The sequence below is a fragment of the Hyposmocoma kahamanoa genome, unplaced genomic scaffold, assembly GCF_003589595.1.
Source record: "Hyposmocoma kahamanoa isolate Upper Pololo Valley unplaced genomic scaffold, ASM358959v1 66, whole genome shotgun sequence".
Taxonomy (NCBI): Eukaryota; Metazoa; Arthropoda; class Insecta; order Lepidoptera; family Cosmopterigidae; genus Hyposmocoma; species Hyposmocoma kahamanoa.
In genome coordinates, this window is record NW_020653854.1 from 10752902 (window position 1) to 10774113 (window position 21212).

The 21212-nt window shown below is 37.3% G+C and overlaps 1 protein-coding gene across 1 annotated transcript; it reads left to right on the forward strand.

The window, feature by feature from the left end:
• Nucleotides 1-276: 276 nt before the first annotated feature.
• On the forward strand, nucleotides 277-18044 carry LOC113231881 (arylsulfatase B-like). The gene is made up of 8 exons (XM_026466422.1): nucleotides 277-909; nucleotides 1106-1265; nucleotides 1508-1731; nucleotides 1955-2063; nucleotides 2330-2482; nucleotides 3537-4202; nucleotides 4983-5260; nucleotides 17631-18044. The coding sequence occupies exons 1-8, from the start codon at nucleotides 277-279 to the stop codon at nucleotides 18042-18044; spliced, it is 2637 nt and encodes an 878-aa protein (XP_026322207.1).
• The last annotated feature ends 3168 nt before the right edge of the window (nucleotides 18045-21212 follow it).

The following is a 21212-nucleotide window of genomic DNA, read 5'->3' on the forward strand; positions in this document are numbered from 1 at the left end:
CATACTGTATATACAATATGTTTCATCATTTGGTCCAACTCGGTCCTGAAGGCAGTTAAGTAGTGACACACATTCAAAGATGTTGTTTCTGGTGATGTGGTGAGTTATGAAAATTTAGTTTGAAACAAAATTCAAATAACTAAATATTCTAACCGATGTAATGGAGTTGCTAGCAATAAGAATACCTTTCAGTGACGTAAATATGTAATGGCTCAACACACCATATACCTACAAAGTGAATTAGCTAATTTCTAAAATCTTTTTAGTTGTCTGGCAATGTTGACGAGTGGCGTTAAATCAGACGAAGAAAGCGCCGAGCAACCAAAAATCGACCTACCAACTTCTGAAGACGTAAAGGATGTTCCACGAAACACCGCAGCGCCAATTACGGAACAACCGAATAAAGAGTCACCTAATACCGAAAAAAATTACAATTTGCCGAATGCGCCAAGCACAGAAACACAAAATATTGAACAAACAACTATAAAACAAGATGTAAAAAAGATAGACGACTTGCAAAAAGTAACGAACACTGAAACGACAATTACAGAGTCGCCAAAGGAACTACCAAAAGCTGTATTTAATAAGGAATTGTCGAATTTAGAAGTATCAAAAACACAAGCATCAAATATTGAGTCATCAAATACGAAGTCGCCTAATAGCGAAAAGAAACAAGACTTTCAGAGTTTTCAAGCATCGAGCATCATACCATCAAATTTAAGCTCATTAAATAAAAAGTCCTTTATTTCTGAAACTTCAAACCAACAAGTTAAAGGCGTTGAGAGAGACATTAATCAAAATATCAACGATGACAATAACAAAAAACCGGTTCTGACACAAACAAATGCTAGAAATAGAACTAAACCTATTGAACGCCCCAATATTGTATTTATTGTCGCGGATGATTTGGTAAAGCAATTATTTAGTTAATACGCACCATCCAATCATAAAACAAATTAAAACTGTTTCTTGAGAAACAATGACTCAATAGGCGATAATAATACAAAGATAATATTAATATAATGTTTGACAAACATGTGTTCTGTACGACTTAGCAAAAATAAGATGTAACATTGTTTTCAAACGTTTCTTGATTTTTTTTCAGGGTTGGGGCGACGTGAGTTTCCATGGCTCTGATCAGATCGTAACGCCCAATATCGACACTCTTGCATACCAGAGCATCATACTGCATAACTACTACACAGAAATTCTCGGCACAGCTTCTCGCAGCGCCCTCTTTACAGGAAAACATCCTCTACGCCTGGGTACATTAATAATTAATCTTATGTCGATCCAGTCATTCGCTTGAGTTTTCCCCTCGAATCTTCCATTTAATGTGCCAATATTTTTTCCATGTCACCTTGTTACAGCATTCCCTAATTACTTTACTACGGTAATGGATCACTCGCTTTCGTGATAATGGTTTAAGCGAAGATGCAGAGTTAAATGTTAAATTTCTTTATGTTACGTACGTAGATGTATAATTAATAAATTCATTCGTTTTCAGGTACCCAAGGTGCTTCAATAAAAGCAGCTGAAGATAGAGGTATACCAATTTCAGAAGAACTCCTACCAGCCTATTTAAAAAAATCGGGATACAAGACACATTTAATAGGTAAATGGGACGTCGGCAAATCCAGGAAACATTATCTGCCTACTAACAGAGGATTTGATACTTTTTACGGCTTCCTCGGCTCTTCTGTGGATTACTTCACTTATAATAAAATAGAAGTAAGTCTTTACTTCACAAAAAGCACTATCATTCAGGATTATGTACCTATCGGAATTAGATTAGATTAATACATCAATTACCATTTGATGGTTTGCTATTATTGAAAGTCTTATTATTGTTTTTATTATACAGCTTACTACAGAGCTCAAAATCAAAGTACATTTTCGCACCTAAAGATTTTCAGTCTTTCTGTAGTCAAAGCTATTTTTTGTATTGTTGCAGACATGGGGTAACGTCTCATATTACGGCTTGGATTTCTTTGATAACGAGAGTCCTGTATTAAATGCTAAAGGCTATCTTACTGATTTGCTTACAGAGAGAGCTAAGCAAGGTAAGATTTTAATAATAATCTTACGTAAAAAAATACTTTATTGATCAATTTCTACTGCACATTATGTAGATAAAAACTATTGAGGTCAGGGCTAATCATGCAATCGGGTGAGGTAGAAGAAACCCTTGTACGGTAAATTAATGCACATGTGTTTTAAAAGACGCACTCACTTTCGCGAATTGCTCCAGAGTCGATCGTGTCACGGCCGAGGCTAGAGCGGACCGCGACCTGTAATAACGTTATCCTTTATTTATGTTACATTCCAGTAATACGTAATCACGACACGTCATCACCGCTATATCTACACATGTCCCACGCCGCTCCCCATACAGGCGGTGGGCTCGTTAATCTCCAACCGCCTGAGGATACCATAGCACCCAACAATCACATCGCACATTCTGCTCGCAGATTATACGCAGGCAAGTTAGTTACATAATACGTAATTATAGTGTGTTCTGCAAGTATATTACTTGACAATATATCTAACTTTACTAAATACCAACTTATTTAATAGTATTTGTTTATAGTTCTAATTATAACAAAAATCCCATTAGCGCAATTCAAATCGTAAGAATCGTAAGCAATAGGGGAAAGTGCCATATGTCGCATAGTTGACTTTTAACTATGAAGTGGCGCCACTGTAAAAAAATCAGCTGACTAGTTTAGGAAATGGCAGAACAGTGAGACTATGTTATTATTTTCCGGTACAAAATAATATATTATTTTATGAAAAGGTGTTGTTTTCGTCGGCGTAAGTACAAATTATCATTACAAATGCTATTTTTTATAAAGTATTACAAATAAATGTATAAATATTTTCAAACCGATAAGGTTTACTAAGTTGAGGTGAGTTTTTTTTTGTTTTTTGAAATCTTAATACAATCTACGCGAGCCTAACATTGGATATCTGATATTAGGATACTATTTGGAATGAGAATTTTAAAGCTTTTCATACATGCAATTAATATATTTTTTATGTTCTATAAACTATATATATATATAATAGTTTACTATTTTCAATATTTTATTGAAAATAGTTTTTTTTATGTTTGACTTCCTAATTACCCAATCAAAGATTGATTGAAAGTCAGATTATTGCTAATAATTACAAATTAATAAATAGTTTGATTAGTTTCATTTATTAAAATTATTGGCACCTAATATCGTATTCAAAAAAATATTTTTGGGACCGTAAAACCGGATAGCTAGTTCTAGTTCTTTTGAAATTCATTGATTTTCCCTTTTTTTTTATAAAACCTACTGTAGCTTAAAATATTTAATTTGAATATGAAGAATTCGTATTATTTCTAATAGAACTTAAGAATTAGGTACTTTAAGATTAAATTTAAAGTTCTGAAGTGTTAATTAGTATTTTTTAATTTTTTCAAACAAATGTGTCCGATATTTGCTTACTTCCCTATCATGCTTTAAATTAATGCATCCTGTTTTTATTTCTAATTATTTATTTTTCAGGTTTAGTCACCAGTTTGGATCGAAGTGTGGGACATATTGTAGCAGCTTTAGCTGAAAAAAATATTCTGAAAAACACTGTAATTGTTTTTGTATCTGATAATGGTGCTCCAACTGAAGGAATATCACAAAATTTTGGCAGTAATTTACCTTTACGTGGTATGAAAGACACGCCGTGGGAAGGCGGCGCGCGTTCCATAGCTTTCCTCTGGCATCCTTTTCTGCAGCCTGAAATTAGGCATGCCTTGTTTCACGTGACCGATTGGCTGCCGACAATAATCGCTGCCACGGGTGGCAATGTGGAAAACAAAATTGATGGCATTAACCAATGGGAAGCAATTAAACAACAACATCCGAAGCGAAACGACGTTTTAATTACTATTGACGATCAGAACAGATGGGCTGCGTTAAGAGAAGGTGATTTCAAAATAATTGTGGGTGACGTAAAAAAAGGCATTAGCCATTATTTAGGAATACATATCCAAGCTTTAAGACGAGAGCCTCCTATATATGAAAAGATGTTGTTAGAATGTGAAACTTATTATGTTTTGAGAGAAACACTTAACATTACTTTAAATGTGGATGAAGCTATTAAGAAACGAAATGAAAGTAATTTGCTGAATTATAAAACAAATGAGAAAACTTTGGAACTTTGTATTCCCACTTTAGGTAAGTCATTATAAGATACACAGCTACATAGTTGTTGTAAGGCTGTGATGGCCTAATGGTTTGACCTACCGCCTCTCAAGCAGAAGGCCGTGGGTTCGAATCCGGGCTTGTACCTCTACGTTTCGGTATGTATGTATGTGCGAAATTTAAATTTACCATGAGCTTTTCGGTGAAGTAAAAAACATCGTGATGAAAATTGTTTTCATGTGTGTAAAGTTCATATTCCACACTCCAAGCACTCTCATTATGAGAGGAGGCTTGTGCCCGTCAGTGGGACCATGTATAGGCTAAATACTAGCTAGTTGCTGATGTATACAAAGTTTTATAGTTCCTTTTTGTTAATAAGACAAGATGAACAAGTCGTGCGCCTTGTGTTAAGCGACACGCCTGTCCATAGCAGTTGCAGTGCCTCTCGGAGCTTTAAATCGCAAAGGATTGAGGGACACTGCCACTGCGCCTGTCACCCTGAGATGTAAATTGACAAGTCTCAAGTGCCTGTAATTTCACCAAATCCTTACAAAAAATTTGTACTTGGTATAGTTTTGGCGTGGACTTGTTATAGATCATGATATATGTATATCACCTGATACAGCTGTGGCTGATCTCCCAGGTACCAAATTGTTAGTTTCAATATTTCGCATCAATCGCTAAAGCCTGTGTTCTATGAAGCATTACACAATAAAGCTATTAAAATTGTTCAAGTCGGTTCTGATCACATTAGAATAAGAAATCACTAACTCAAAATTAAATTAAAGAATCTAATTTACAATCTATTTTCAGCGAAAGGTTGTCTCTTCAAAATTACTCGCGATCCTCTAGAAATCAACGATTTATGGTATGCCATGCCTGAAATAACTAAGAAAATGTCACTCCGACTAAGGGCTTTGTGGGCAGAATTGAAACCCAAAGTGAAACCACAGCTTGATTTGCGAGCCAACCCAGCAAAGAATAATTATATTTGGCTTCCGTGGGTTCCAAACAACGAAACAATGAAGCAGTCTAATACTACCGTGCCCGTATTTCCATTGCAAGTTTCAATCGGCGAACTTGAATATTTGGTTAATTTAAACTTAAACATGTTTAAAGAAAAAATATACGATTCCATAAGGTACATGGGACATTCCTTTATGAAAACTGTTGGAGGCTTATTTAATTTCACTGAATAGATTGTGTAGTTGCGACGTTTTTTAGTGTAACTTTGTCATGGTAGCTTTTCTTGGATAATGGTTGTTGATAAGTGTCATTAAAATTTTAACACATATTTTTTTCTTTTTTCTCGCTGTTTTCTAACTGACCAGTTCTTTGCAACTTAACCCTTTCATACTTTTTATTTAAATAATACCGCACACATAAATGTCAATACTTTTCTCGCTGTAGCGCGTAGGTATATTTATTTATTTCTTCACAGTTATACAATTTATACGTATTCTAAAGGCCTTGCCAACCTGGGCGTCAGGTTGTTGGCAAATATTGACTCAATGTAAAATGTTCAATGTGCGTAAATAATTGAATTTTGTCAGTACGTTGTTGATACTTCTCTAAAAGCAGTACACGGCAACTACACAAAAAGCACGTAGAGCCCGTAATTGTTTTTTTTGAGATCCATATAACGAAACGAGGTTCCCCGTACTATCATATTATAATATTTAATTTTACGCTTTTACTGTCCATTAAAGGGTAAGTAACTGGTGTTTCCTATTGCCATTACGATTATCCAGTCTATAAGATCATGAGTTCATTGAAAATCGACAACATTGCAAAGCTTAACAATCTAACATGTCAGCTTTTAAAATTCAACAGCGGCATGCTAGATAAAAGAGCGCTTGGATTTCTTGAGGAATGTCTCAAACCGATTCCGTGCACGGTTCCACGTTATTGTAAGTATTTGTCAATGTGTACTGCGTAGAAAACATCATCGAGGACATTTGCGGAGAATTAAGGTTCATAAAATAAAAACTGTTAAGCCTGACGATAAGCCTAAATACGATAGAGTATGGCCTAAATCATTTAGCGCCCAGTTACACGAGATGAAAGTTGAAAGGTGAAAGCGACCGCCCGATTACCATGCTTTCATGTAGGTACATTACTGCCCTCGGAACGTAAAAAGGCACAACTGCTGTGTAAAGTCTAGTTGTGCCTTTTTCGTTACGAGGGTAGATTAATGGCGAATCTGAATTTACTAGGCAACAACATTTAAATTCCTCTGAATAATACAACCGCACGGCCGCCGCGCGAGTCGCCGTACGGGCCACCGCGGACTCCGCTTGGCGACTGCGCTGTCGCCGCTCGTGCCGCCGTGTAGACCAAATTCAAGCCAGACTCGCCCGCGTGTCCGGGACGCTCATTTAAGTTAAAACGTAAATGATAAATAAATAGAGCGTATATTGCCACGACAAAAGCACGCTGCACAGTGGACTCCGCTTTCGGACCGCGCGGAGTGAGCTCGATGAAATACATGTCGAATAAATGCGCCCTTACCCATACGAGGTCTGCCCTCCGTATCATAATTAACGTAATTGACATTTTTAACGAAATTGAGTAATTACTATATCTGAGATCAGTGAAACTAGATCTACAACCCCCTCCAATTGGTTTTTTAATACCTTATTTAGTTTCACTTTTATTGCTAAGCAAAAACCTTTAGGTGCCAATATCTCGAGAGTTTACTCATTTACTTACTTTAGCCATCGCAACTACACTATTAGAATTCTAAGATTTAATTGTATAACTTTATAATGACTGTATCATCATACACCTACGTTATACATATAATATCGCGCACACACTCAATAATAACGCACACACACTCAACATAGCCCCGCACTAGGGAAACCCTGTGTCGCGGGTGCCATGGACACACACATAAACGACCACAAATTACACCCAAACTCACGAGAGAAATAAACGCTATAGGCCATACAAATATTTCTCCCGGCTCGGGAATCGAACCTGGGACCTCTGCGTGGCAGTCCGGCATGGTAACCGTTCGGCCACGGAGGCAGTTACACCTTACTTGCCTTATATACCTTAAATATTTAAAGTTCCTTTTTTCACTGTCTATGAGCTTCCTTCACATTTGTTTTATTTGTTTAAGTAATAATGAAATAAATTTATCTTTGTCTTTGTTACCGAAATGCAAATGCGTTAGTTATGACAAGGTATGAATCCATGAGATATCGTGTAGGTACATACGTAAACGTTCATATTTCGCGATACGCCGTAATACGTAGCATACAAATCCTTTATATGACAAGGTATGAATTCTTGAAGTGTCTCGTGTGATATGCGCAGTCGCCAAGCTAATGTCGGCGAAATTATACGGCTTCTAGCGGCCGCGGCGCGTGACGAGATTATAGCCACAGAGATATATGACGGACTGCCGCTTAGCTCAATTTATTTTAAGCTGACTTGGACTTATATATTATTATACACTAAACAGGATGTAACAAACTTTTTATTTTTGCACAGTAACAGTGAATGATTTATGAAAAACAGTGACAGACATAACATAAATACGAGAAATAAAAATATACTAGTTATTCTTCATACTCGACTTCACATGTCACAAATTCATTGAGGGGGCAATGTATACGCTTCTATAATAAGGTTCCAGTTGATATTCAAAATGTACTACTGTTAACAAGGTTTAAAACCATAGTTAAAGGTTATTTATTATACAACTTCTACGTACTTAAATAACAAAAATCCGTGGTAGTGTCCCGTTTAGCTCTTGCAGGTAGTCTCGATCTTAATGTTTGAAACAAACTTTGTATATGATAAAATATTTATTTACAAAGAGCTACTCTCAGAGTTTCTTGTTCATTCGTCTCAGGGGAATCTTTACGAATGGGCAATACAGTTTAACCAATATGACGATTTCAAGAGTAATTTGCTTACCCGTGAAATAAAGATTATTTAAGTTTCAGTTTGAATATCGTTTGTTACAACGTTCAAGCTTCACCTGTGAATTTGTAAGAAAAGCGTTAATCTAAAATTTAGAAAGAATATCTCTGCTTACTATACCGTGGGCCCTAAGAAGCACACGACAAATACAATTATGTGCACAACTGTACACGTCGTGCAATTTTTGCAAAAACACAGTGAACAGTAGCAAAAGTTAAAATCCAATTTTCCATTACAAGCGCATGTATCCCAGTACACTCGGCACGAGCGCGATGGGACTAATTATTTCACGTAGCGGCATCAACGGAATACTGAATCGGTCGCAAGTTCTCGCACATGTTGTTGAATGTTTGTTTTACGTCCCCATAATGACTCCCGCTGCTAATGGATTTGACATCTGTCAGGCCCATTATTCCCCAAAGAGGAGCGGAGAAGAGTTGTGTTTTTCCAACCAATTACCGTATTTTATATAAGTGGCCTGGAGCTCGTTTTTAATGTGTGTTCAGCACAAAGTAGTAAGCACTGAAAAGAAATTAAATTGTTTAATGTTTTTAATTTGGAATTTACACAAATTATAGAGGAGGCTCGTGCCAGGACATGCATTTATTTGTTGCATCTTCGTTCAGTCGCCTTGGACTTGGGTAATATTTATAGAAATTGGTATGGCCCCTATAAATGAAATGCGGTGCACGGCACATCCTAGCCATATTTAAATTTTATTTTAAAATAAATTTAAAATAATTACAAAAGAAAAAGAAACTTGTTAAAAATAGCGGCGCGACGAAAGCCTGCCTAGGTTGTTCCGCGCACCGCAATTAATTTGTAGGAGCTCGTAATAAAGCTGGCAAACCGTTTTTTTTTTCATTTATAACGTGCGGTAGGCACTTCTATAAATATCATCCAAGTCCAAGGCGATCGAACGAAGATGGAAGTACACAAATAATACCTTCGGAATAGTGTCAACAATTCACAAAAAAAATATGCTGCATTATGTCAAAGGTGTCTAAAGATAAAGTTAAGGAGTTGAGCATGAATTTATAAATAGTGTTAAGTAGTTAAACATAATCAAAAAAAGTATAACTCCCACAACTGTCTAGACACTGGCAGAATTCTTCAAGAGAAGTCAGAAACTTAAAAATAGAATAGAGTTTATTAATTCGGATATTTAGTCCTATACTTACATAATATTTGCTTCACTAATGCGCTAAGAAGAATACCTACATAATTATATAGTCATAATTATTAATAACTGATAGTACACCTGTTAATGATGTTTGGGGTTACCTGTCAGTACCAGCGTGGGTTACTACCCACTAGTAGGTACTTATTTTAACTGCAAAGCGGCACAGCAACAGCAAACTTTGTTTTTAATTAACATTAGTGAGACACAGCTAAATTATAGGACCAGTCAGGCTTACCATGAGCCCGAAGACAAATGTTATCTCTTCTTCGAACTATCAATTTTTTCTCGAAAAATCTAGAGAAAATTGACAGTTCGAAGAAGAGATAACTCTTGTCTTCGAGCTCATGCTAAGCCTGCAGGAGTTCAATATCGTATGTCTTTTTTATTGAATACCCTCATGTTTTAACACGATATACATCTATGTTTTTCTGAAAATACTCTAGTATGTAATTATTATTGATACAAAGATAGAACAAACAAAAATAAAAAATCCTTACACCCGTGGCTTCGTTACGCTACGTTGAGACAACAGTCGCTGATTTGAGTCCAGTCGGATCGGAATCTTATATCCTGTTAACGATATTAAAAATAGTCCCTCCATATGACAAATGTATAGGTATAAGCGGCGTTAAACAATGTTCTCTACCTTTATATTGTTAATGCTTATTAGCAAGTAATTTTAATAAAATTTATTTATTTATTTATAATAATATTTATTAATTTAAAATTTAATAAAATTATATTAAATAAATTTGACGCCACTCTAGTTAAATAGAAATCACCAATTTAATAAAAGCCAGATAAGATTCGAAACAAGAAACTACATTTACTCAATTTATAATTTCGAGAGCTACTTTGTTTTCTCGTTTGAAATAATTTACTCGAGTAATTTTGCGTAGACATTTACTGTAACTTTTGTCATTGGAAAGTGATTTCCAAGTTCAATGGAATCAAAATAACTAGCTAATTCACTCCATTTATTGGAAGGGTTCTGCAACAAATAGAAATGAAATGAATGAAATGAAATATTCTTTATTGCACATAAAAATTACAATTAAAATCAATATATACAATAGCTTAAGTATAACAGTAGTGGTAATTCAATGTGCAACAGGCGGCCTTATTGCTATGTAGCAATTTCTACCTTAGGATAGACATTTCGGATATGCAAAAGAGGTGCAACCAAAGAATATCATCATAAGTATACTACATAATAAGTAATAATAATAAAAATATATATATACATATCCATAGATAGATATACATATACATACAAATAACAATAATATTATTAATACGTACATAACAATAAATACATAATAATATTAAATGCTTATATACTTTTAAAGGAAAAAGAAAATGAAGTATAAATGCAGGAAATAAATGAAAGGATAGTAGAGTACAGACGAAATTTAGGAGTTTTGGAAGTGATCCTTGACACGTAGTTTGAAGGAATCAAGAGAAGTGGATCGTCGAATCGATTCAGGGAGAGAATTCCACAATCTGATCGCTAAATGGTAAAAGAGTTGGAATAAAAGTTAGAGGTATGAGAGGGCAAGTTAAGTAAGAGAGTATCAGAGGAGCGAAGGGGACGACAGAGTGTAGGAGAGTGGAAAGTAAAGCGATCTTTAAGATAAGAAGGCGTAAAAGGATAGAACAGAATTGAATAGAGAAGTGAAAGGATATGAAGATCTCTACGCCGATGAATGGGCAGCCATTTAATTTGTGCGCGAAATTGGGAGATATGGTCAAATTTACGTAGTCCGAAGATGAACCTAACACACATATTTTGGAGCCGTTCCAATTTATTGAGCAGAGTTACTGACAAATCTGGGTAGCAAACATCTGCATAGTCCAGTATCGGGTGGAGAATGCTCTGGGCCAGAGTAATTTTGGTTTTAGTCGGCAAAAAGTTTTTAAGCCTTCTCAGAGAGAAATGCGCACCAAACACCTTCCTGCTAACCTCAGCAACTTGCGGCTTCCAAGTCAGACATTTATGGGGGCGCGGGCGCATAGAGACAGTGCATGCGCGACCTTGGTCTAACGAAGTTTAGTTTGTACTTCCGCACGCTTGCCCAAAATAGATATTTATTTTAACGTCGAATGACTGAGATGGTGCAACTTTATGCAATAAGTGGTGATAGTGTGAGAAGAGCTATTGAAATGTTCCCAAATCAGAGTTGTATGCGCAGGAGGTGAACAGTGTCGAAGTGTTGCACGAGAGGATTATCTCAGCATTTTATACTGTAAGACAAAATGTGTTTGTGTTGAACAATTTAAAACAAAATTTACTACGACGTGCTAGACTATGCATTGTGGAAAACGGTGGACATTTTGAACACTTGCTCCGTATCACGTAAGTGTAAATAAACTGCAAATAACTAAAACTTCAATCAATTGTAAATAATTTGATTTCACATTTTTAACTACGACAAAAACCTCAATTCTTACTAAATGATAACTAGTTACTCAATCATAAACTTATATTTTTTAGTATGTAAAACGTTTCGACAATAGTTCAGAAGTAAAAAATAAAAAATAAATAATAAAATAGCTTTTTTCATCATAACATAAATATGCGTAGGTGAGTAACTTAGTTTTTATTTTCTAGAGAAAAGAGTTGCTTTTCGTAGAAAGGGAGATGTGAAATCATTGTTATTGTAGCTGTCTCAGTCAGCGCTCGCTTGGTAGTATTCCCATTGCATTCGAAATCAAGCGTAAAGGGAATCGGTTTATTCCTATGTACACTCCAGAACAAATTTGTTAATTTGTGTTTTGTTCTATCCCATATTCTAATTTTATTTAAGTCTACATTAAGTTGTAACATGATTTACTATGACATGTATGAATATGTCTCACTTTCAAATATACAGCCTGTATATGTATATATGTATGTATGTATAATAATACTTTACTCTTTAATTTACTTCAAATTTTTTATTAAACTTTGGAAAAGGATCGAACTTTTTTACTTTCCAAAATCAGTTAAATTTTAATGACTATGACAAACGGAGTGGACTTGAAATGAAATTATAATATTGCATCGACATGCAACGGCGGCTCATTAGGAAGTCACTACGCTTATTGACACGGATTCGTTTTAATCCGGTCAGAATCTTTATATCCATTTAATAAGAGCCAAAATGTAAGTTACGCTACGGTGATCCAAGCGCAATGGACATATTAATGTATATTAGTGACTCCCTCATGACTACTTCCGTGGTCCCGAGGCTTGTTCGATACCCGACCGGGTCAATGTGGAAAAAGTAACTTTTTTACATTATCTCGGGTCTGGGTATTTGTGGTACCGTCATTGTTTCCAATTTCCATAACACAAGTACTTTTACTTTAAGTTACTTTAGGATCAGAGCAACGTATGTTTGTCTAATATTATGATGTTGTCTTATATTTTTTATGCACTATTTGCTACCGGCGAATGCCTCTTAAGCTAAAGGCTTCAGGCTAAAGTATTTAAGACCGTGATTAGACCTGTCGAACTGTATGGATCAGAATATTGGGCGATGAAAAGAGAGGATGAACGAACTGTGCAAGCAGCGGAAATGCGAATGTTTAAATGGATGTGTGGAGTGACGAGATATGATAAATTAAGGGATGAGTTTGAAAGTGGCGCCATTGACGGAAAATGATGAGGAGTAATAGGCTACTGTGGTATTACATGTCATGCAAAGAGAAGTATGTCATGAGACGAGAAGAGTGTTAGGTATGAATGTGGAGTGATATAAGGGAAAAGGAAGGTCAAAGAAAAGATGGATGGATTCTGTGAAAGATGACATGGATAAGAAAGGTGTGAGTATAAAAATGATGGCTGATAGGGGAGAGTGGAAAAAAAATACATGTGCACAACATGTATTTTTCTTTGTGGAGCCCACCCAGCGATATGGACAGGAGGAAGTTGTCTATTTATATTTATTTTAAAACACTAAAAATTATCGAGTGGCACAACAGACACTTCGGCTTGAGCAAATATGAATAAGCTACTATTTTGTGGAATGAACTACATAGATGATCGCTTTTATTTATAAATTTCGTAATATAATCGGACGGATTCTTGTATAATTGTGTATGAATATTCTTGAGAAGTTTTTTATTCAATAAATCAAGATCTCCTAACGATGATTTCAGACACGTAATAGGCTATAACTTTGAGACGGAAACCAGTTCGTTATACCATTCACTCATAAAAGATGGAAATTTGTGAAAAATATGGGAAAATTTATATTGCTTGGAGGGCTTCAAATGACTTTTTCTTATATTTGTTTTTATATATATATTGGCTGAAACGATTATACCGCATACGTGAGGCGCACTATAAGTTTTCGGATTGAATAAGAAAAAAATACTATAAATGGGCAGAAATGAATTTATTGTTTCTCAAAATATTCTCCGTTAGCGTTAATGCACTTTTTCATACGAATGAACCAATTTTGAAAACATTTATGCCACTCTTCCGTGACAATCTCTGAAACATATTTTTCATACTCTTCGACAGCTTCTTCAGGTGATGAAAATCGTTGACCGCGTAACTAGTTCTTAATTTTTGGAAATAAATAAAAGTCACAAGGTGCCAGGTTGGGGCTGTACGCAGGATGGCTCATAAGGTCAACGTTGTTCACCTTCAAAAATTCTATTGTCTGTCTGGCCGTGTGAGAACTGGCATTATCGTAGTGCAAGATGATAGGGCGTTTACGGTTATTTTTACGGACTTTGTCAATAACTTCCGGCAAACAAATGGTCGTGTACCAATCACTATCCACGGTACAACGACTCTTCAAATGAACAGTAGCCACGTGTCAAATTTTATTAAAAAAAGAAGCAATCATCCGCTTAGAGGCACTTTGCATGCGCGCCACTTTGGTTGGTTTTCAACTCATCGCGAAATACCCGTACGCTCGATTGCTGCTTTGTTTTGGGATTGTAGCTGTAAATCCATGTTGCGTCACCTGTTACTATATCCCACGCCAAATTTGGCGCCCCTTTGTTGAATTTCGTAAGCATGGCATTGCTCTAAGTGACGCGATCCGTTTCTTGAGTCTCAGTCAAATTGTGTGGGATCCACCGAGAGCACAGCTTTTTCACACCCAAATGTTTTTATACTAATGATTGTATTTGACTCATGCCTATGCCTAAAGATGCCTGAATCTCATGGTATATCACATGCTTGTCTGTTTTGGTCATATGGCACACAGGATCGATGTTTTTGTTGTTCACAGCGACCATCACGAAATTCGTCACTGAGATTCACAAGACCGCGTTTGAATTCAAACCAACTCAAACCAGCTATAAATAGTCGTCTGTGCTTCATCGCCAAAAGCAGTTTCAAGTCGAGCGAAGCTCCGCTGAGCTGTTAAATTACACTTAAAGTCGTAGAAAATCATACTACAAAAATTTTCACGAGTCAAATCCATGGTGTTGTAGACAACCAATTTCTAAAATGACGTCACAATGTAAAAACAAGTGACAGTCAGATGAAACAAACTGTATTCTACAGCCAAAGAGTTCCATTTTCAAATGTTGTAATTACTTTTAAATTTTGTTTGTGTAAGTGGGCTCTATGTATAATCATCATTGTCAACGAAATTCGACAACAAATTTTAAGATTGCAGTGCCAACCTCCAACAATAATAATAAATATAAAACCGATCAAAATTCAAACGGAAAAGTCAGTAGTTCAACTAACAGCTTTAACCTGCCAAGGCCCCGTGTACCTACATGTAGGTATATTTCAAAATGGGACGTGATTAGACAATATCATTCCTATTTTGAAGTAGACGCCCAGTGTTAATTCTAATGAAAAATATCGCATTAAAATTTAGCATTATGACCTATATGTCCTTGGGTATCGAGAAAAATATGCCTTTCATTCAAAACTGAGCACATATTTACTTACTTGGGCCTAAAGCAAGTAAATATATTTAGTATATTTTAATGTCCATTGGGCGTTTACCGCTTTTCCCATTGTACTTCGCTGGGTCTTAGAAGGATAAACTATGTATAGTCAATTTTGACGACCTCGCTAACCGAAAGATTCCCGCTAGGACCAATTTGTGGTCTAGACGTCCTGGACGGTGCCCCGAAGTGAATTCTTTTGCTTTGGTACTCTTAGCACAGCGAATTCCCTAGTTTAAGACCAGATAATTGGTGTGGTTGTCTAGCATATTATTACCGCACCATTACCTAATGTATTCTAAATATTAACCGTAAGAAGATGTTCACAAAACTAAAATTTACGTGTTAGGGTTTTTGTATAATACATCTATAGTAGTTCGCAGGTATCCTAATGACCTCCGAATGAGTCAGCTGGGCGTTTGGTTCATTACTCACTCTGTCCGCAGCTTGTCCGGTGTCGGTTCAACCAATTTGCAATATCCCCGTCAGCAAAGAAGGCGTTTATGAAAACTGGACAGCTAAGACGCCATTATAAAGGATTTTGTCATCATATCATTGCGGGAATTGGTGTATTGTAGTCAACGGCAGTCACTATTTGAAATGAGTCAGATGATCTAGCGAATTTCATTTAGAATCGTTGATACAAACAGCTCAAGACCGCGCCTTAGCAATTTGTGTTCAACAAACGAACGATAAGACGGAGATGATCACATCTTCACTTGCAAACATCTTGGAACGTACTTCCATAGACGTGACTGAATGATCTTTGAAACAACTAAATACCTTGAACAAGACGTTTTGATATTTATTTTTAACGCAAACATAGCCCCGCACTAGGAAACCTGTATCGCGGGTGCCATGGACACGCACATAGACCAAATATACATAAATATAAATAACGCACACACACCACACAACCACAAACCACAAATTACACCCAAACTCACGAGAAATAATAACAAATATTTCACTCGGCCCGGGAATCGAAGCTGGGACCTCCGCGTGGCAGTCCGGCATGGTAACCGTTCGGCCACATAGATAGTTATTAACTTAATTTTTTCTTCACGATATCAAATGACCAGATGAGCAAGTCATGCGCCTAATAAGCAAAACATCTGCCTATGACAGCAGTGCCACTTACAGATTTAATCCCAAAAATCTGAGGGGCATTGCCACTGCACCCGTCATCCAGAGGCATAAAGTAGTTTCACCAGTACGCTTACAACTTCCATTAAGATTCCACCAAGCATATGACTTTTAACAACTTGTACTTATGTTTTAATTACTAGTACCTAATCAGATTTGTCAGTAACTTCGTTAGAATAATCACTTTGTAAATATTTATATGATACACGAAGAATGCTTCAATCAGAATAAATCGATATATAAAATTACATAGACAATCGCATCAGCCAAATTATGAATAATAAATTCTTCTCCCTCTATTGCACCAACAAACGACATCAGAAATTCACAAACATTACCTACGTATCTGCTCGTGTATTTCACGAAATCTCGTTGAGTTTTATCTGAGCGTATTGTCCATCGCATTTAGGAGGAGACCCTTATAATCCGTGAGAGATTTTAATCGCCCCTGTGAGAGCTCTCTCGTGCCCTGTCATACTGACGAGCGATATTCGTGTATAAAAGGTTTTCTAAAACTTGTGTGCGCGTTGTTAACAACACAGTACATGTACGTAAACATTCATAATTAATGTCATAATGTTTGACGATTTATTTAATCTTGCTAATGGTGTGTTTACACGGGGTCGGTAGCCGCCGTCGCTTGACTATTTCGCTTTGCCGATGCAGGCGCATCAACTCGCTGTTTACACCGAGTGAAGGCAGCGCAGTCAATTCGATGTAAACAGCACGTCAATTGCCACATACCTTTCTAATTTGTGACTGTCACCTTCGCCGAAATGACTAAATCATTATAAATACAACTTTACACATAGAAACACAACATATCCTATAGGAGGTAGTTATTGCCTGGCCTACACGTCGAAATTTATTTAGAGGGAGGAGGGAGAGGAGAGAAGTATTTACACTGGGTAGTCTGCCAGTTTCGGCAGGCAAGCGAAGGCAACCAATTGACCTAGTGTAAACACGCTATTTGGCATCGACTTACGATCGTTAAACGACTCGGTAATTACACTGTGTAGGCACTGGTCGCTCTCCTGCGCGAACTGTCGATCTAGCGTAAACACGCTATAAAAATGCATCTGTGACTAATAGACCCTATGATGATTTTATCTATATGTACACCACACATACACTATATACCAATTTCATAACAATAATAATTCATTTAAGTCCCTTATGAAACATTTCGTACTACTAAAATGTACAATACAATTAGTTAGGTAATCTGTCCCTTGGCTTACTACCTTTTTTATCACTGGGAAATACGTAACTCATACCTTTCGGCTCAGGAGAACAGCGAGCGGTATGTAGGACTCTCGGACGGTAGCCCTGTATATCCTTTTTTTTTTTTTTTGGTAACGGTGGGGAATCCTTTATGGATACCCCCGAGCCCGGGCGGCTCGGAGGTTATGTGGGAGTCCCGGCGCCCTGAAAAGGGCTCTGCTCCTGGGTCTAGCATGGACCCAGGGGTGTACCCACTAAATCCCATCGGTTTGCCTCTCGCCGGGTTTGTGCCGGCGCCGTGGAATCATCTCTATTTCACCACGACGCCGCCCAGCCGCCCCGGCCACTATGCCGGGGCTCCCGCGCCTATGGAGGAGAGGATCGGTTTTCTCCGCCCCTCTCCCCAGACGATTGAGGCCGTGCAATGCGAACAGGGGGCCCTAGTCCCTGTCCGCTGGCCTCAGTGGGGAAGGAGTTGAGCGGCAAATTGCCGCCGCCTCCTTCCCGCCCGTCTGCGCCGGAGCGGGGGTGCGTCAGGCGCGTCCTCGCGCTCCCGCTCCGCCGCCTCCTTTTGCGTCATCACTTCCACGCAAAAGGAGGCCACCGCGTCCCAGGACCTCTCGTCCCGCAGCATGGCCGCGACCACGCTGGGCAGCGAGAGCTCCCTCCCTATTGTCGCCACCAGAGTGCGGCGCCGCTCGATCCACCGGCAACACACCTCGAGGGTGTGCTGCGCGGTGTCATCCACGGCGCCGCACTCGTGGCACGACGGGGACGCCTCCCTCCTCGCCACCTTGTGCAGGTAGTGACCGAAGCAGCCGTGCCCGGTCAGGATCTGCACAAGGAGCCCTGTATACCCTAGGCTAACCAGTGTTATGAAAATCAGTGATTTGGTTATTCATCTAATTTACTAAAATACTATAGTAACGTATAACAGGAGGCGTTAATAAATAAGTTTGGAATGTTTTCTTTATTTATTAATAATAGATAATGAATTGTTGTGATGGTTACTTCGCAATAATTAATTTTTAAAACGCAAGGCACTAAACATAGACAAAATTCAAAATTCAAATCGTGCTTCCCGACTCGACGCGAAACGCAGTAATGCTCACATCACTACTTGATATTTCCAGTGCATAGAATTCGGTGCTTAGTGCTTACAACAGCAGTAAAAACATATAGTGAGTATGTAGTGAAATGTTAGTGACAATCACAGACATATACTGTCTGTGGTGACAATGGTAACGCCGCAAGAAATTGAGACGAGGGTAGACAGATATATCTGTTATTAGACATTTAAATCTCCGTTGGCCAGTCAACCCGTGACCACGGAGCCTGTCCTGTAACCGTTCAGAAATATCGAGATAATACGAAGGCATACTACAGAAGAGACAAGTAACTCGTGAAGTCATGATAATTATTTGGTGAAAACCCTTGAAAGTCTCAAAATGTATAACAGAAAACAATTTCAATTTACCAAAATTACCGTAATAATTATTATTATGTAAATAACGATTGTACCATATTATTACACCAAAATTACCAATTTATGCAATAAATCTAATTAAAATTGTCCCACACTGGAAGAGTAACAAACAAACCTTTTATGAATGTGATGTTCTTTACTATACATAAAAAAATACTGTGGTAACAAAGATTAATGTAATCATATCATATCACTTAAGGTGCCTGCAAATGTCGATCGTTACTGTCGATCGTCATTGTCGATCGATAATGTCGATTAGGAGCCTACAGACATAATCGACATTGAACGAGAATTATAGACGTTTTCGAGTTGTTTGGGAGTGCTTATTGAGAATGTGGCATTAATTTCTAAATCCAAGATGGTTCTGGAAATGGCATTTATATCTGAATACATGATGGCTGACACGACTTTTCGCATTTCTAAATGCAAAATGGCGGGCACGATTTCTCAAATAACGGCATGTTGGGTAGCGTTTTCGAGATATTTGGAGGTGCTCATTACGAATATAGAACTTATTTGTAAATCCAAGATGGCGGACACGATTTGTCAAAAAAATGCAATATGTGTATCCTTTTCGAGGTATTTGGGGATGCTCATTGCGAATATGGCACTTATTTTTAAATTAAAGATGGCGGACACGATTTTTTAAAATGCAATATGGGTATTCTTTGCAAGGTATTTGGGGATGCTCAATACGAAAATGGCACTTATTTCTAAATCCAAGATGGCGTACACGATTCTTCGCATAATGACAAGTTGGGTATCGTTTTCGAGATATTTGGGAGTGCTCATTACGAATACAGCACCTATTCTAAATCCAAGATGGTGGACACGATTTTTCAAATATTGGTATGTTGGGTATCATTTTTAAGGTATTTGGGGGAGCTCATTACGAATTACGAATTACGAACATTTATTTGTAATCCAAGATGGCGTACATGACTTTTGAAATAAAACAATGTGGATATCATTTTCGAGGTATTTCGGGGTGCTCATTAAGAAAATGGCATTTATTTCTAAATCCAAGATGGCAGACACGACAATTCAAATAAAAGCAGTAGGAGTATTCGTAATGAGCACCCCCAAATACCTCGAAAACGATACCCAGCTTGCCACTATTCGAAAAATCGTCCCCGCCATCTTGGATGTAGAAATGAGTGCCATATTTGTAATGAGCATCCCCAAATACCTCGAAAAGAGTACCCATATTGCGTTTTTTTGAAAAATCGTGTCCGCCATCTTGGACTTACAAATAAGTGCTATATTCGTAATGAGCACCCCCAAATACCTCGAAAACAATACCCAACTTTACTTTATTCGAAAAATCGTGCCCGCCGTCTTGGATTCAGAAATGATTGCCATATACAATATGAAAGCATCCCCAAATACCTCGAAAACGATACCTATCTTGTCATTATCAAAAAAACCGTGCCCGCCATCTTGGATTGAGAAATGAGTGCTATTATTCGTAATGAGCACCTCCAAATGCCTCGAAAACAATACCCATATTGCATTTTTAAAATAATCACGTCCGCCATCTTGGATTTACTAATAAGTGCTATATTCGTAATGAGCACCCCCAAATACCTCGAAAATGATACCCATATTGCATTTTTTGAAAAATCGTGTCCGCCATCTTGCTTTTACAAATAAGTGTTATATTCGTAATGAGTACCCCCAAGTATCTCGAAAATGATACCCAACTTGCCATTATTTGAGAAATCCCGCCATCTGGCATTTAGAAATACTAAAAGTCGTGTCAGCCATCATGTATTAATGGCTTACCAAAAATAAATTTTTGAAAATTCTTGGCAACCATCTTGGATTTAGAAATTAATGCCACATTATTAATAAGCACTCCCAAAGAACTCGGAAACGTCTATAACTCTCGTTGTCGATCGACAATGTCGATCGTCTCTGTAGGCACCTTTAAATGCTAATGTAAGTAGATCAAGCGGCCGTATAACTTTATATTCGAGATATTTATTTTCTTTATAATTTATTTTATTTTATTTATAATAATAATTAAGCATTAATCCGATAATTATCCATGCTAATTCATAGTTTTGTCTTTTTAATTTTTGATTAAAAATAACAAACGGTGTGAAAATCAAATAAACACGAAAACATCTTTGGGAAAGTGCATTGGACCTACCAACAA